Source organism: Bubalus bubalis, chromosome 11 (assembly GCF_019923935.1).
Source record: "Bubalus bubalis isolate 160015118507 breed Murrah chromosome 11, NDDB_SH_1, whole genome shotgun sequence".
Classification (NCBI taxonomy): Eukaryota; Metazoa; Chordata; class Mammalia; order Artiodactyla; family Bovidae; genus Bubalus; species Bubalus bubalis.
In genome coordinates, this window is record NC_059167.1 from 183,530 (window position 1) to 200,142 (window position 16,613).

Consider the following 16,613-nt stretch of genomic DNA (forward strand, 5'->3'; position numbering starts at 1 on the left):
GGAGCATCTTTATCTTTCTCCCTCCATTAACCCTCTTCCGTATTTTAGGATCAACTTGTCAAGTGTCATGAAAACCTATTAAAATGTTTTAAAATAATTACAGTAGATCTATATATCAGGTTGGGAAAAAATTATGTCTTTAGGATATTTAATCTCCCTATCCATAACCTTACTCTCTCATTTTTTGTCATTAATTTATTTCAATAAAACATTATACTTTTTCCATTAAAAGCTTGACATCTAGAGAAAAACTATTAAAAAATCCAACATATGGAGGCTGAAAAGCTTGACATCTTTTGTTAGCTTTATATTGGCATGTGCATTTAAACACTATTTGAATATATATAGCATATCTATTTTATATATATTTAAGTGCTATGTCTGTTGCTATCATAAATTGTTCTTCTGTCCATGGGATTCTCCAGACAATACTGGAGTGGGTTCCTGTGCCCTTCTCCAGGGGATCTTCCTGACTCAGGGATCAAACACATGTCTCTTAAGTCTCTTGCATTGGCAGGCAGGTTCTTTACCACTAGCGCCATCTGGGAAGCCCATTTATATATATCTAAGTACTATGTCTATTGCTATTATAAATTATATATTTTTAATTTACTTTGTTACCCGTACAAAGAAATGCATTTTTATGTTTTTGTCCAGCAAATTTATTATTAGGATTAATAAGAGAATTTATCTTTTATAGCTTATTGACATTTCTATATAATCTATATATAGCATCAAAGTAATACAATTTTGTTTCTTCTCTTCAAATATTTATTCTTTTTACTTTTTTTCATTGTCTTGATTTACTGCTGGGACCTCTAGTATAACATCACTCAAAAGGGGCAGTGGGCATCTTTTTTAATTTTTTTAAAGTATTTACTTATTTGGCTGCTCTGGTGTTTAGTTGCAGCACGTGGGACTTTGGTTGAGGCGTACAAATTCTCACTCGTGGCACTGAGAGCACAGAGTCTTGGCCACTGGGCCACCAGGGAAGTTCCATGGTGTAACTTCAGGAAAGATCCTTATTTCTGATTTTACCTGTAAAATACCTATAATAGACTTCTATTAATGAGTGCATGTGTCTGCTTATGTATATTAAGAAAACCTTTATAAGTCTAAGTAAATTTGCCTTTTTCCCCAGCTATGAGTTTTTTATGATAAATTCACTGAGTATTGAAAAAAACATTACTACCACTCCATAAGCTCCTATGCCATCTTCTAGTTGGATATTAAATATTCAGCCTATGTTCTTTTTGAGGACAGCCCAAAAATATATTGTACATATTTAAATTACCAAAAAGTCTGTAACTTTACCCTTCAGGGTAAAAAGTCCATCAAATACTTTAACATTGTTTACTCTTTCTACACTTAGGTTATTGTGTTTTATTTTTCTAACCACTTTACCAACCATTACTATTTTATATTTAGATTACAAAATTGATACATTTGTATTACTCTCCCTTTTCTCTCATATTTTAGGCCTTCCCTCTGCCTCAAATGTATCATTTAGATGCTTAGTGAGGATCTGACAGGTGCAGCAATCTTAGTTATCTAATAATGTTTATCATGCAGTCATTTTTTTTAAAGGGATTTTTATTGAATAGAGAATTTTAGGTAGGAAGTTGTTTCATCACATTCATGACGACTTTCTGCTATGTTCTGGATCCCACTGACATTGAGAAGTCAGCTGTTGTTCCTTTGAGAAGCTGAACACAATGTTTTACCATTGTTTTAGTGAAACAAAATATATAGTAAAACCAGGCACAACCAAGTTTCTAACAGATATAGGAGATAACATATAAACTTTATATGGCAAAATGCTTCATCTACAATCTCCATAATTCTAAAAATTAACAAATTTCCATAACTCTAAAAATTATCTTTCCAAAATTTTCCCAAAATTGTAACCAAAGTTACAAAATTGGAGGCTTACTTTAACATGCATAAGTATCTTATTACGCAGTTTCGTATGCAGAAGACACCCAGATGTTGATGGTAAATCTGAAATTGTCCTCCCCACCTCTAAGATGCCAGCACCTCCACTGTACACACCTGCATAGGAAGGCCAAACATGGACGTGCAGCAGCCAAGGCAAAATTATAAAGAAGTTATTTGTGATAACATGAATACCACTTCTGATTATGTGCATAAAGCATAAAAGCATATCAGTATTAAAGAGCAAGGAAACAGAATTTGATATTAGACCAAATGAAGAATGTTCAAATCTGAAAAAAAAGAGAAAAGGAATAATAATAAATACATTTATTTTATATCACAGATAGCACCACCAAACTTATCTAACTTTCACTGTATAAATCTCTGTTGATAAAACTGCAGGTGATTTTGCAAACCATTTAGTTTATCCCATTGGTTCTCCTACAACCTTAGACAAGAGAGTGCTGGTATTAGAGTTCAGATCCTCACTCTAACATTTAGTAACTGTGCGACACTGGGCAGGTCAGCCAAACTCTCTGATGCTCTTGCAAATTAACCTCCCTGTCCTACAGTGCAACAGGAAATTTGAATAGGTTTTCCATGCCAAGACACACTGAGTAATAAAATCTCCCAGAAAAGCTGGATTATCTGCTCTGGCCCCCACCTGCAGTGGCAGAGAAGTCCAATCCCCGTCTCATGCTGCTCGAGTTGGGTGCTAGAGCTGCAATACATCTGTTACAGTTCTTTACATCGAGTCACAACAATCTTGTTTCCACTTCTCTCCTCTACTGGACTGGGAGCTTCAAGACCCAACTACAGTGCCCAGACACTTAGGAATGGTGTCTCTGCAGACCCATGTCACTCTTCTCTTCAGGCTATTTAGCAAAGAGCTGCCACGCAAAGGGAGGGACAGTTCATCTTTGAAGGCCCAGAGATGCCCAATATGGAAACGGCAGAAGAGCAAACACTTGCAGGTGCTGTGGGTAACAGCTGCCTCTGCCTGTAACCCCACACCTGCAGCTCCTCTGTCCTCCCTTTAGAGGGTTAGTGATGCTGGGAAAGTCACACCCAGGACTACAGCCTTCCTCATCTCCCCCGCTCCCAGGGGCAGGGAATGGGACCCCATGGGATTCTTCTCTGCCTGCTGAATTGTTACCCTGATTAATGTCTTCCAGACTGTGAGGCCTATCATATTAGAGCTGTCTGTAATGGTCCCCAGGATACTGATATTACAATAGGGCTTCTTAAGCTTAGAAACCCACCTCGATGGTGCTGCTTACAGGTCTCGATCTATGGAAAAGAAAATGGAGAAAGGAAACAGTTAGGTTTGACTTCTGAAATACTGCATACTACAAAAGTCTAAACTTGTTATAAACAAAGATGGCAGAAGAGCCTGTGAAGAAAAACCTAGACGTTTCCTACCAGCCTGAGATCCCAAGCCATCCAGAGAACTGGAGGATGCCAGGGTTGGAGGGCCCTACCATAGCAGGGCTTGCACACAAGGCCCGTGCCTTCCGGAAACCCTCCTTGGTCCTGGGTGTGCCCGAGGCTGTCAGGAGAGCCAAGGAGGCCACAGGGAAGAAGCCTTGGGAGTGCCCGCTCTCACTGCAGGGAAGCCACTGTTCTCAGCGACCACACTGTGCCCAGCTCTCTCAGAGGGTGCCACTACGCAGAGCTTTAATAACATTCCCTGATAATCCCAGTATGCAGATGTTTTTATATCAAAGCAGCTATATGCCGCGGCTGTGCTCAGAAACAACTGTCAGTGGTTAACCAAAGAACTTGAAAACCTACCCCACTTAACTATCTGGGGTTGTTCCAAAGTAACGTGTTTCACTCGGCAGCTGTACTGATCCTTGCTGTTGGGAGTGAACTCGGCGTGGGACAGCAGGTAGAAAGACCAGTCCTTGCTGAAAGACAGGTCTGACTGCTCCGATTTAATCTTCTCCCCATTCTTCAGCAAATCGATTTCAATCTGGGGTGGATGGAACCCAGACACATAGCAGTTCAGGTAATTTGGCTTTCCATCTTCTGGTGGGTGTCTTGAGTACACTTGAATCTTTGGACGACCTGAGGAGCGGCAGGGAAAGACAGATGAAATTGCAGAGCATTCCACTTGGGGCTACCTTGGTCTAAAGCTAGATCAGGCACCAAATGTTTATACTGGATCCTCCATTTCTCCCAATTCCACTTTCCCTTGGGCCAAATGACCTTCCATTTTTGCAAAAGGCCACCTCCAGTTTGTGGGATACACCATGACTTAGTATCTTTCCAACATAATTCCCCTACACATGTCTTTCAGGCTTTTTCTCGCAGATTTCTAGTAACATCTTTTTCTGTCAATGGACACTGTGCTGTATCTTTTAAGAATTGTGTGTGGAGGCTCTCAAGAAGGCTTCATGGCTCCTCAGCACATAGAATCTATATCACTCAAGAGTCTACATGATTTGGCCCCAGTCTACTGATCGAGCTTCATTTCTCACGTCACACACCCTCCAGAGTGGCCACATCAAAACACTCCCTGATTATACCCTGTTTCAGCCCCGTCAATTATTTTCCTTACATTTACTTCTTTCTTCCTGGTCTCCTGTCTAGATGCACACCCACCAGACTTCTCAATAGGTGCCTAGTACAGAGCCCTGCGCAGTGCAGCTGCTTGGTAAATGGCAGGTGTGATTACTGTTACCTCCTTGCTCAGGTTCCTAACAGAGTCAACCCAAAGTATATTTCTACAGAACACAACCTGTTCATCATGTCTAGAGTGTATATGACAAATCTCTATCTGAATGTGCACCTGATTTCATGAGCCAGACAACAAAGAAACAAAAGTGAAACACCTACAGGGGCTGGAAAGCACCTTAGATGAGTGGGTTGGGCTGGGGAAGAACAATAGGGAAGAGTGAGGACTGTGGCAAATGGGAAACATCATACTCTCCATTAGGACCAAGTGGAGTAATGCATGTGACAATGGAATCTGCATTTTTAATGAGCATGGCCAAGTGACTTCCATAATCTGCCAGGTTGACGATATTATATGTTGCTACAGAACAGGGGGTTTGCTAATGGAATGCATGTCTAGACACTTCATGGGAATGTAGAAAGAAAATATTATAAACTCCATTTTTCTATTAAGCAGGCCACTGTGATCAGATGTATCTCTCTAGAAACATCCTATTATCAAAGAAAATGTCCCCAGTTGTACCAAAAGCTAGGTTGGAAATACAATGAAGCCCTGATATTTTTCCACAGTTGAAAGTGAAGATAAATCAGAAACCTCTTTGCAATGAATTTCTAATAACTTGTTATTGTACTGTATATACTATTATAGTAGTGAAAGCACATTTTCATCCCCCCTGGCATTTTCCCACTGAGGGAGATGGGCAGGTTTGTGTGCATGTGTGTGGAGGGGGGAGGGGCTGTTTGTTTGACTGGGTTTTTTTCTAAGAATATCGCAAATGGAACCTGGAATGTCAGGTCCATAAATCAAGGCAAATTGGAAGTGGTCAAACAGGAGATGGCAAGAGTGAACATCGATAGGCTAGGAATCAGCAAACTAAGATGGACCGGAATGGGTGAATTTAACTCAGATGACCATTATATCTACTACTGTGCACAGGAATCCCTTAAAAGAAAGGAAGTAGCCATCACGGTCAACAAAAGAGTGCGAAGTGCAGTACTTAGATGCAATCTCAAAAATGACAGAATGATCTCTGTTTGTTTCCAAGGCAAACCATTCAATATCACGGTAATCCAAGTCTATGCCCCAACCAGTAATGCTGAAAAAGCTGAAGTTGAACAGCTCTATGAAGACCTACAAGACTTTCTGGAACTAACACCCAAAAAAGATATCCTTTTCATTACAGAGGATTGGAATGCAAAAGTAGGAAGTCAAAAAACACCTGGAGTAACAGGCAAATTTGGCCTTGGAGTACAGAATGAAGCAAGGCAAAGTATAATAGAGTTCTGCCAAGAGAATGCACTGGTCATAGCAAGCACCCTCTCCCAACAACACAAGAGAAGACTCTACACATGGACGTCACCAGATGGTCAACACTGAAATCAGATTGATTATTTTCTTTGCAGCCAAAGATGGAGAAGCTCTATACAGTCAGGAAAAACAAGACTGGGAGCTGACTGTGGCTCAGATCATGAACTCCTTACTGCCAAATTCAGACTGAAATTGAAGAAAGTGGAGAAAACCACTACACCATTCAGGTATGATCTAAATCAAATTCCTTATGACTATACAGTGGAAGTAAGAAACAGATTTAAGGGACTAGATCTGACAGACAGAGTGCCTGATGAACTATGGCTGGAGGTTCATGACATTGTACAGGAGACAGGGATCAAGACCATCCCCAAGAAAAAGAAATGCAAAAAGGCAAAATGGCTGTCTGAGGGGGCCCTACAAATAGCTGTGAAAAGAAGGGAAGAGAAAAGCAAAGGAGAAAAGGAAAGATATAAGTAGCTGAATGCAGAGTTCCAAAGAATAGTAAGGAGAGATAAGAAGGCCTTCCTTAGCAATCAATGCAAAGAAATAGAGGAAAACAATAGAATGGGAAAAACTGGAGATCTCTTCAAGAAAATTAGGGATACCAAGGGAACATTTCATGCAAAGATGGGCTCAATAAAAAACAGAAATGGTATGGACCTAACAGAAGCAGAAGATATTAAGAAGAGGTGGCAAGAATACACAGAACTGACAAAAAAAAATCTTCACGACCCAGATAATCACAGTAGTATGATCACTCACCTAGAGCCAGACATCCTGGAATGTGAAGTCAAGTGGGCCTTAGGAAGCATCTCAAACAAAGCTAGTGGAGGTGATGGAATTCCAGTTGAGCTATTTCAAATCCTGAAAAATGATGCTGTGAAAGTGCTGCACTCAATATGTCAGCAAATTTGGAGAACTCAGTAGTGGCCACAGGACTGGAAAAGGTCAGTTTTCATTCCAATTCCAAAGAAAGGAAATGCCAAAGAATGCTCAAAGTACCGCACAATTGCACTCATCTCACGCGCTAGTAAAGTAATGCTCAAAATTCTCCAAGCCAGGCTTCAGCAATATGTGAACCGTGAACTTCCTGATGTTCAAGCTGGTTTTAGAAAAGGCAGAGAAACCAGAGATCAAATTGCCAACATCTGCTGGATCATGGAAAAAGCAAGAGAGTTCCAGAAAAGCATCTATTTCTGCTTTATTGACTATGCCAAAGCCTTTGACTGTGTGGATCACAATAAACTGTGGAAAATTCTTGAAGAGATGGGAATACCAGACCACCTGACCTGCCTCTTGAGAAACCTGTATGCAGGTCAGGAATCAACAGTTAGAACTCTACATGGAAAAACAGACTGGATCCAAATAGGAAAAGGCTGTATATTGACACCCTGCTTATTTAACTTATATGCAGAGTACATCATGAGAAACGCTGGGCTGGAAAAAGCACAAGCTGGAGTCAAGATTGCCAGGAGAAATATCAATAACCTCAGATATGGAGATGACACCACCTTTATGGCAGAAAGTGAAGAAGAACTAAAGAGCCTCTTGATGAAGGTGAAAGAGGAGAGTGAAAAAGTTGGCTTAAAGCTCAGCATTTAGAAAATTAAGATCATGGCATCAGTCCCATCACTTCATGGCAAATAGAAGGGAAAACAGTAGAAACAGTGGCTGACTTCTGCAGATGGTGATTGCACCCATGAAATTAAAAGACGCTTACTCCTTGGAAGCAAAGTTATGACCAACCTAGACAGCATATTAAAAAGCAGAGACATTACTTTGTCAACACAGGTCCGTCTAGTCAAGGCTATGGTTTTTCCGTGATCATGTACGGATGTGAGAGTTGGACTGTAAAGAGAGCTGAGCACAGAAGAATTGATTCTTTTGAATGGTGGTGTTGGAGAAGACTCTTGAGAGTCCCTTGGATTGCAAAGAGATCCAAGCAGTTCTTCCTAAAGGAGATCAGTCCTGGGTGTTCACTGAAGGACTGATTTTGAAGCTGAAACTCCAATACTTTGGTCACCTTATACAAAGAGCTGACTCATTTGAAAAGACCCTGATGCTGGGAAAGATTGAGAGCAGGAAGAGAAGGGGATGACAGAGGATGAGATGGTTGGATGGCATCACAGACTCAATGGACATGGGTTTGGGTGGACTCCAGCAGTTGGTGATGGACAGGGAGGCCTGGCGTGCTTTGGTTCATGGGGTCACAAAGAGTTGTACACAACTGAGCGACTGAACTGAACTGAACTGAAGAGGAGGAGGTGTATCAGACAGGCCTACTTTGAATCTGGCCTAACTTACTGGGGGGAGTTATTTTAGCTTCTGTAGTTTAATTGAAAACTTAATTTACACCCAGACTGAAATAAAACCTACACAGGGAAAGAGCAGAAAATAGACCTCTTCCTCCCAAAGTGAATCACACTTACATGTTTTTTGTATGTCTTCTAGAAATCCCCCGTGTATTTTCCAGGCATGTATTATCTTGGAAATTTTCTAATGAACATACTTTTTAGTGTCTGCTTGTTATTATTTGAAAGAATTCTATAGCCACAACAAAATATCAATAATAGTGATAATACAGATATCATGTGTTTTTTTGGCAAATAAATTTTAAATTCCATTTTCACATGAAAGAGAAATCCGAGCTTCAGTGTACTTAGGTGTCTAAACGCAGTGTCCCTGACACCCTGGGTAAGTGCGTTGATTATTAGCCCTAGTTTTACAACCTTTCTGACTGATAAACCTTCACTTACTCAAAACTGAAAGTAGAGACACACTTCATATGGGAAAGAACCAGGCCAGGAGCCAAAGGAGGAAGCCCTCTGTGAACAAAGGCCACAGCCCATACCCGCCCAGCTTGCTCCCTAGAACCTCACCCCAGAAGATTGGGAAAAAAGCACCGGTGACTACCCTAGGCGCGCACCACCCGGCCAAGGCTCTGGTCAGGTTCTACAGTCTGCGACTGATCCCCTGCGGGGTTAACTTACTTCAACTTTTCAGCCTCCCTTTCCTCATTTGTGACATCCTGATAATAGGCACCGTATTTACATCGCAGACCCCTTTCACAATTAAATGACGCAGCACACAGCGCAGGACAGACAGCTGTCAACGGGGACCTCTATGATTATTATTCAAAGCGAAGTGTAAGGAGAACAAGAGAATTAACGACGAGAATTGGTTTGTTAAACCTCAAGGCATTCCACGAAAGTCGCCAGAAAATTCCTCATTCTGGTTTGGTCCCTTATTTGGGGAAAAGTACAGAGGGGCAGGTGAACCTGCCCGGCTCCTGCTGGAAGCTCCAGGCCCTCAGGATGCCAGCTGGCCGACATACGCTGGCGGCGACTCCCCCAAAGCCCACGCGTTGTCTCCACCCGTTCGCAGCCCCCAACCCTGCCCTCTGGGACCCGCCAGCCCGCCCCCCACTCCAGAGATGCGCGGGGGCAGCCAGAGCCCCGCGAACCAGCGGAAGACAATCCCTCTCCCACCTCGCCCGCCCTGAACCACATCCGCACCCAGGAACTCCGTCCCGACCCACGCGGTACCGTCCGGGCGAGCCAGGGGCTCCCTCCCCACATCCCGGGGAAGCTGGCGACCTGGGGTCGCACCCCCTCCCCACTCCCCGCGCACCCCGCCGCTTCCACCGCCCGAGACGAAGCCGGGTGCTCCTCCACCGAGCTGGGAAGGAAAACTTGGGAGCGGGACGGGGGTGGACAGGGTTAGTGCCCAGGGTGCCAAGTGGGTGTGATCGGGACAGGACGGGCTGGCGGAAGAGGGGAGAGAGGAGAGGACACTCACGCTGGATGGCGTCCAGTCCAGACAGCGACAGCAGCCCGAGAAGGACCAAGGCCACGAAGCGAGCCATGCTTGCAGCAGCGGTGGCGGAGTGAGCGGCTGGGCTCCGCGCTCGCCTTTATAGTCCGCACTCAGGCAGCCAATCGGAAGCCTGCCCGCCGGGCCGTCACAAGTCTCCGAGCGAACTAGGCCGGGGCAGGTTAGAAACAGGCTTCCCCGTTTTCAGTTTCATTTTCTCGTAAGTCTCATGATGCTTAGGAAGGCAGGGTTGGGCTCGGTGCGTTCGCTGCCTGTACATCAGCGCCCTCTTATCTGGGGTGCGCGCCCAAGCTTGCGGCGCACACCGCTCACCCTAGAACTTCAGTGTGGACGAACCCTCGCTTTTCGGAACAGCACCAGAAAGGCAAAGGGACTTGCTTACCATGCATGCCACAGCCAGTTAGGAGCCTAGCACCTGGTTTTCAGTCGGGAAAACTGAAGCCTAGAACTGTTAAGGGTAAGGACAGAGACTGAACGGTACTGGGCAGAATCAGAACTCGGTTCGCAATTCCAGCCCAGAAATACGTTGCAAGTCTTCTGGATTCTCTGGGCAAGAAAAGTTTCCAGGAACCTCGAGGCCTCATGGAGCCAGCTCAGAGAACCATCTGGCATGAAGGAGGAGTTTCTTGCTTCCTGAATATGTTCCAAAAAGGAAAGGCATTTCGGAACGTCTGTGCCAAGAAACTCTGGTCCGTATCTTGCCGTTGTAATTTAAGTAATTGATGGTTTGTGGAGAAATGACCACTGAGGGTAAAACTCTTATAAAAGCAGTAACTGCTTAGAGCATCAGAGTATCTACCGCCTCGATGGACGTTACTCCCTGCGAATTAGCACACTAGAATGGTGGTTGGCACGGACTAGGTACTTGATGAACTGAATGAATGAGTGTACAGATGAGTGGCTGGTGAAACTCATGAAGGAAGGGATGGCTGAACATATGAGGGAATACGTGAATAAACCCTAGGATGTAGGAATTACCCCGTTACATTTTTAGGGATAGGAAAACAAAGAGTGAGGGTACAGACTGGCCTGAAGATAGAGGACTGGACAATTTTAGTATGAATTTGGGTTGCATCTTCTGTGGGCTCAAACAAAGAAGTTAGACCTATAGATTCTAAGAGGGTGTCAGTGTTACAAAGACTCGTTAAGAAGACCCACTCTCCGTAGATAACATAAAAAGGAGCTGACATTACCTGGTGGCTGAGTCCAAGGATCATTTCTGGAGTGGAATACCCGGAAGAGGAAGTGAACCTGGGGGCCGAGAGTGACAGAGGTCTTGGAAATCACCCTGGTGTGCAGCTGAAGGGAGGTGGGTGGTGCTTCCCCAGAGAGCCCAAGAAATGTCATCTGGATTCCTTTCCCCTAGTTTTAGACCTTTCAGTAATCCCTGTTGTGGAGCTTGGGTCTACACTAAAGAAAGCAGGTTACTCTCCACAGACCTAATGAAGGGGAATGTGCACAGAGAGAGCCCCAGGGAGCACATACTGGGTGTTCTGTGATCCTAAGCGTCTACTACGATTATTGATGCTCTTTACCTACTTTTTCTACCAGCTCTCTCTATAGCTCTCTTGAAATAAAAGAATAATTGTCAGATATAATGTCATGAGGAATGACACTCCTTCCCCTCCCTTTTGTTTGTTGTTAACTCATTTAAGGCTCTTAAGGCCTGTAAAGTTATGACCAATCTAGACAGAATATTAAAAAGCAGACATTACTTTGCCAACAAAGGTCCGTCTAGTCAAAGCTATGGTCTTTCCAATAGTCATGTATGGATGTGAAAGTTGGACTATAAAGAAAGCTGAGCGCCAAAGAATTGATGCTTTTGAACTGTGGTGTCGGAGAAGACTTTTGAGAGTCCCTTGGACAGCAAAGAGATCCAACCAGTCCATCCTAAAGGAAATCAGTCCTGAATATTCATTGGAAGAACTGATGCTGAAGCTGAAACTCCAATACTTTGGCCACCTGATGCAAAGAACTGACTCATTTGAAAAGCCCCTGATGCTGGGAAAGATTGAAGGCGGGAGGAGAAGGTGACGACAGAGGATGAGATGGTTGGATGGTATCACTGACTCAATGGGCATGAGTTTGAGTAAACTCTGGGAGTTGGTGATGGACAGGGAGTTCTGGTGTGCTGCAGTCCATGGGGGGCAAAGAGTCGGACAGGACTGAGCAACTGAACTGAACTGAGGGCCTGTAATGTTAGTGTTGAATTATTTTCTACTGCCCTGGGGGTATAGGAAGAAGGAGAGCTAGTGGAAGCTTCTATAGTCCTTGTTTACCACATCACAGACAAATACTGTAATACTTAAAATTCTTACAAGATAGAATCTGATCTATTCCCCAAGAAAATCTATTTTAAAAACACTTTTTTAAAAAGCAGTGAAGACAGAGAAAAGTGCTTTTTTCAATTACTTTTTTATATTCTCTTATGAGAGCAAACTTCTGGAAATCTACAAACATGGCCTTTCGATAGTGAAAGGTTGTTGAATCACGCGAAGACACCGGGATTCTTGGCCCTTGGAGGAGAAGAATTCAATCCAGGGCCAGAGACAAGGCTTGATCGCTCACAGCTTTTGTGTAATAAAGTTTTATTAAAGTATAAAGGAGATAGAGAAAGCTTCTGACATAGGCATCAGAAGGGGGCAGAAAGAGTACCCCCTTGCTAGTTTAGCAATGAAGTTATGTACTCTCCAATGAATCCAAAGAATGTCTGGAGGTTGTAAAGACCTCACCAGACCTACTCCCGTAATCTACATTTAAAGATAACAGAATTAGCCAGAAGGTTTAATCCAGAGACTGTCCTCAGGCAGGATACATTATTGTTATATAATCCTAAGGAATGTAGAGAAGGAAAAGTTTGTCCCTTCTTCCTCCTTGAGAATTCCAGACCCCCTAGACTTCTTATCAACCTGCCTAGGAAATGACTCTCTCAATAGTGTTATCTCCCATGAGTAGGATGAATGATGGAAATGGTTTTTTTGGCCCTAATGACTTGCCTAAAAAAAAATTTTTACTGTGTTTATTCACAGTCGTAAATATTTTCAAGAATGTGGAAGAAATGGAACTACATACTCTTCTGTTGGTAATGTAAAATGGTACATCTATTTTGGAAATAGATTAAGTTTTTTAAACTTAAGCATACACTGGCCAAATGACCCAACCACTCCACTCTAGGTGTTTACCCAAGAGAAAATGAAAGTGTATGTCGATACAAGGACTTGTACAAAACTGCTAAAAGCAGCTATATTGGTAACAATCAGAAATTGGAAAAAAGCCAAAGTTCCATCAACAGACAAATGGATAAACAAATTATGGCAGCTATCCATACAATGAAACACTATCAGCAATAGATAAGACATGAGTTACTGGTACACACAATACCATGGATGAAATAATTAGGCTGAAAGAAAAAAGTGAGATAATAAATGAGGCTTCCCAGGTTTCATTAGTGGTAGAGAACACGCCTGCCAGTGCAGGAGACATAAGAGACGCGGGTTTGATCACTGGGTCAGGAAGATCCTCTGGAGAAGGGAAGGGCAACCCACTCCAGTATTCTTGCCTGGAGAATCCCATGGACAGAGGAGCCTGGCGGGCTATGATCCATAGGGTCGAAATAATTAGGCTGAAAGATAAACAGTCAGATAGTAAAAGAGTAAATGTGCATGATTCGTTGTATTTAGAATTCTAGGAAAGGCAGACTAGTCTATGTTACAGAAGCAGATGGTTGGTATCCAGGGGTCGGAGGGTACATCAAGGAGCTTAAGGACACTTAGGGCAGGTGATGGATATGTCATTATCTTGAGTATGATGATGGTTTCTCAAGTGTATACATACTGTAGAACTTATTAAATCATATACTCTAAGTGCAATTTATTATATATCAATTATACCTCAATAACATTTTAAAAATAATCTGGACTTGCCTGGTGGTCCAGTGTTTTAAGAATCTGCCTGCCAATGCAGGGGACACAGGTTCAATCCCTGGCCCGGGAAGATTGCACAAGCTTTGGGTCACAACTACTGAAGTGGACATGCCCTAGAGACCATGCTCCACAACAGGAGAAGCCACCGCAATGAGACGCCCACGCCTCAGAACTGTAGCGTAATCCTGCTCACAGCAACTAGAACGAGCATGCACGCAGCAGCTAAAAATAAAATAATTATTTTATTATTTTATTTTTGAATAAGATAAATAATTAAAATAAAATCTAAAAATGCCAAAAATAAAATAATTAATTAAAAATTATAACCTAAAAGCATAGGTACCAGTATCTTTGTTAGGCCAAAGAAGAATGAAGTCCTTGAACAGAAAAAAACAAAGTAAGGATATTGAAGTGGGGAGAAAATAGGACTAGGTTGAAGCTCAGGTGAGTTGGGTTGCACCTTAAGAGATCTCAGTCAGCGCTTCTCTGAGGTGGGCTCATCAAGCAGCCAGAAAACCCAGGCCCCCTGGAAGGAGAGGAACAAGCACAGCTAGGACATCCGTGCCCGGGCTCTGGCAGATGTTGTGTCACTCTTCAGAGCGTGGCTCATGCAGCACAACGTCAGCTCCACTTCTAGGAGCTCTTAGAAATGCAGACCCTTGGGGCCATCCTAGACCTACTAAGTCAGAGCCTGCATTTTAACAACCTCCCAGGTGATTCATCCACACATTAAAGTTTGGGAGGCTGCTGATCCAACTACATGACAATCCAGAAGGTAGGTCTTTCTTTTACAGATGAAGAGACCGTTTCAGAGAATTAAGACGCTTGTCCATGTTCACTCTGAGCTACAATTCAAGTGCTAGCCCATGTGATTTGCAAGGCTTCATATATCCACTTGAAAACCACTTCTGAGAAGGTTCACAGGAAATGTTTCACTGGGTGGCTTGGCTCAGGGCGAGAATTAAAACCTAGAAGTGATGCCGAGAAACAAGAGCCAGTATCACCATGTGTAGTAGTATTTTTTTTTAACTTATGTTTATTTTTTTCTGCCCCAAAAAAATGTGTGCACATGATACAAGGTCAGAACAATCTAAAAACTATAAAGAAGAAAATTAAAACCCCAGGGATTCTGCAATCCAGAGAGAATTATCATTAAATGTTTTTACTTGCTGAGTTTGAAGATGGCTGCCTTCTTACAAATTCATCCTGATTAGGTCTGTTTGGGGGATGGTAATCCTCAATCATTTATGTTAAATTCTATTAAATGCAGGCAATATCAGTTGAGTGCAGGCTTTGTGGCAAATGTAAATACTGTAAGGAAAAATAAAGCATAAGAAGACCCCAGGTTGCCAACCAGGAGATGCCAACCTAGAGTTGAAATCAGCACAATAACTAATTTATTCAGGAGAGTTCGGTCACTCGGTCATGTCCGACTCTTTGTGACTCCATGAACCACAGCACGCCAGGCCTCCCTGTACATCACCTGCCGGGGTCCAGCCCCAGCTGATCCAGGGTATTCGAAGGAGAGACGGCATAGGTGACCTATTTATTTAAATATTTATCAAAGATATAAAGAGTAATAGAATGAGGATAGCTCAGTAGGAAAATTCAGTGGAGAAAAGAGGCTGAGTAGCTTGGTTTACGCGGGAGACCAATAAAACTTCAAGACAAGAAGTTTGCACCACTTACGTATGCCGCAGGCGTCCTTCCGTTCTCCCGAAGGAGAGGAGACACTGAGGCCTCCCCGGTCGGATCTTAGAAGCCCAGGCATAATTAGCAAGCATGGCGGGTTCCGCGCTCCAGATGGAGACTCAGCCAGAATTTGAGAGAGAGAGCGACATGGGGAGACCAAGTTTCGGTGAACAAGGCCCGCACTTTATTATCCAAAGTAGTTTTTATACCTTAAGTTATGCATAGAGGATAATGGGGGAAGGGGTGGAGTCATGCAAGGACAGCAGTTCCTGGTTCTAATCGAAGCCAGGCTTTCAAACTTATCATATGCAAAAGTTCAGGTGATTTACATCATCTTCTGGCCAGGAGGCCTGTTAACATTTAAGAAACTTATTTTTCTCTAAAGGTGATTATTCCAAAGTCAGGCACCAGCCTCCAAAAAAGCATTGGACAAAGCTGCATTCCTATAGGGCAAAGCTGAGGTGGACTCAATCAAGAAAAGAATTAACTCAAGGGTCCAAGGTTACAAACATTGAGGCTACTACTTACATTTCTATACACCCATTATATCAATCAATACACTGCCAAGGACACAGTAGGTAAGGAGTATGGAGACTTAGCAGCAAACATTGGCCCAATAAGTGAAAAACCCTTCACCAATACAATTTCTAATCAATCTTTTAACTACTCAAAGGAATCTGTGTTTAGACAGTTTAGAACATCTCCTGCCTGTCACAGTTGGGAGGCTCTGAACAATCACATGTGGCCAGAAAAACCTATTCAGGCAGGCTAGAAGATATCCAAAGGAGTTTGTAGGTTGAAACACTGTCACACCCAGGAATTATTAACTGGAGCTGTAAGCTAACTCTTTTTTCAGAGAGAGGTAGTGGGGGACAGCCCCCCTGTGAAGTCAGAGGTGTTGGTGAGAGCACAAAGCAGAAAGTAGGCAGACTCTGGTTTGGGGGTAGATGCTCGAGAATTTCCAGGGGTACTCCTGAGGCTCGATCCCGCCTTTGCACATGCCGAGCCTCCTTCCTCATGACCTTTGCCATGGGCAGAGCTCCTGCTCCCGGCAGTGATAGAATTCTAGTTGAGCTATTCCAGATCCTGAAAGATAATGCTGTGGAAAGTGCTGCACTCAATATGCAATATGCAATATGCAGTCAATATGCAATATGCCGGCTCCCGGCAATCACCAACCCCCGGAGTCCACCCAAACCCATGTCCATTGAGTTGGTGATGCCATCCAACCATCTCAT

General features: G+C 43.2%; 1 protein-coding gene and 1 long non-coding RNA gene across 3 annotated transcripts; both read right to left on the minus strand.

Annotated features, from left to right (window-relative positions):
- Positions 1 to 1,785: 1,785 nt before the first annotated feature.
- Positions 1,786 to 9,880, minus strand: LOC112587746 (beta-2-microglobulin). The gene is made up of 4 exons (XM_025295068.3): positions 9,725 to 9,880; positions 3,730 to 4,005; positions 3,198 to 3,225; positions 1,786 to 2,225 (listed from the first exon to the last, which is right to left on the minus strand). Exons 1-3 carry the CDS (start codon positions 9,789 to 9,791, stop codon positions 3,212 to 3,214), a joined length of 357 nt encoding a protein of 118 aa, XP_025150853.1. The 5' UTR covers positions 9,792 to 9,880; the 3' UTR covers positions 1,786 to 2,225; positions 3,198 to 3,211.
- A 4,026-nt stretch (positions 9,881 to 13,906) lies between these two features.
- On the minus strand, positions 13,907 to 15,432 carry LOC123327938. Of its 2 annotated transcripts, XR_006542567.2 has the most exons (3): positions 15,373 to 15,429; positions 14,850 to 14,994; positions 13,907 to 14,651 (listed from the first exon to the last, which is right to left on the minus strand). It is a non-coding gene; the product is annotated as an uncharacterized LOC123327938 (long non-coding RNA). The 2 variants fall into 2 exon arrangements; XR_006542568.2 differs by lacking the exon at positions 14,850 to 14,994 and having other exon boundaries at positions 15,373 to 15,432.
- Positions 15,433 to 16,613: the final 1,181 nt, after the last annotated feature.

Bases quoted from the DNA above. Each gene is read 5' to 3' on its own strand.
- LOC112587746 (XM_025295068.3), bottom strand. From the start codon at position 9,791: ATGGCTCGCTTCGTGGCCTTGGTCCTTCTCGGGCTGCTGTCGCTGTCT. The intron at 4,006-9,724 runs GTGAGTGTCCTC...GCCGCTCCTCAG, and splicing joins TGGACTGGACGCCATCCAGC to GTCGTCCAAAGATTCAAGTG.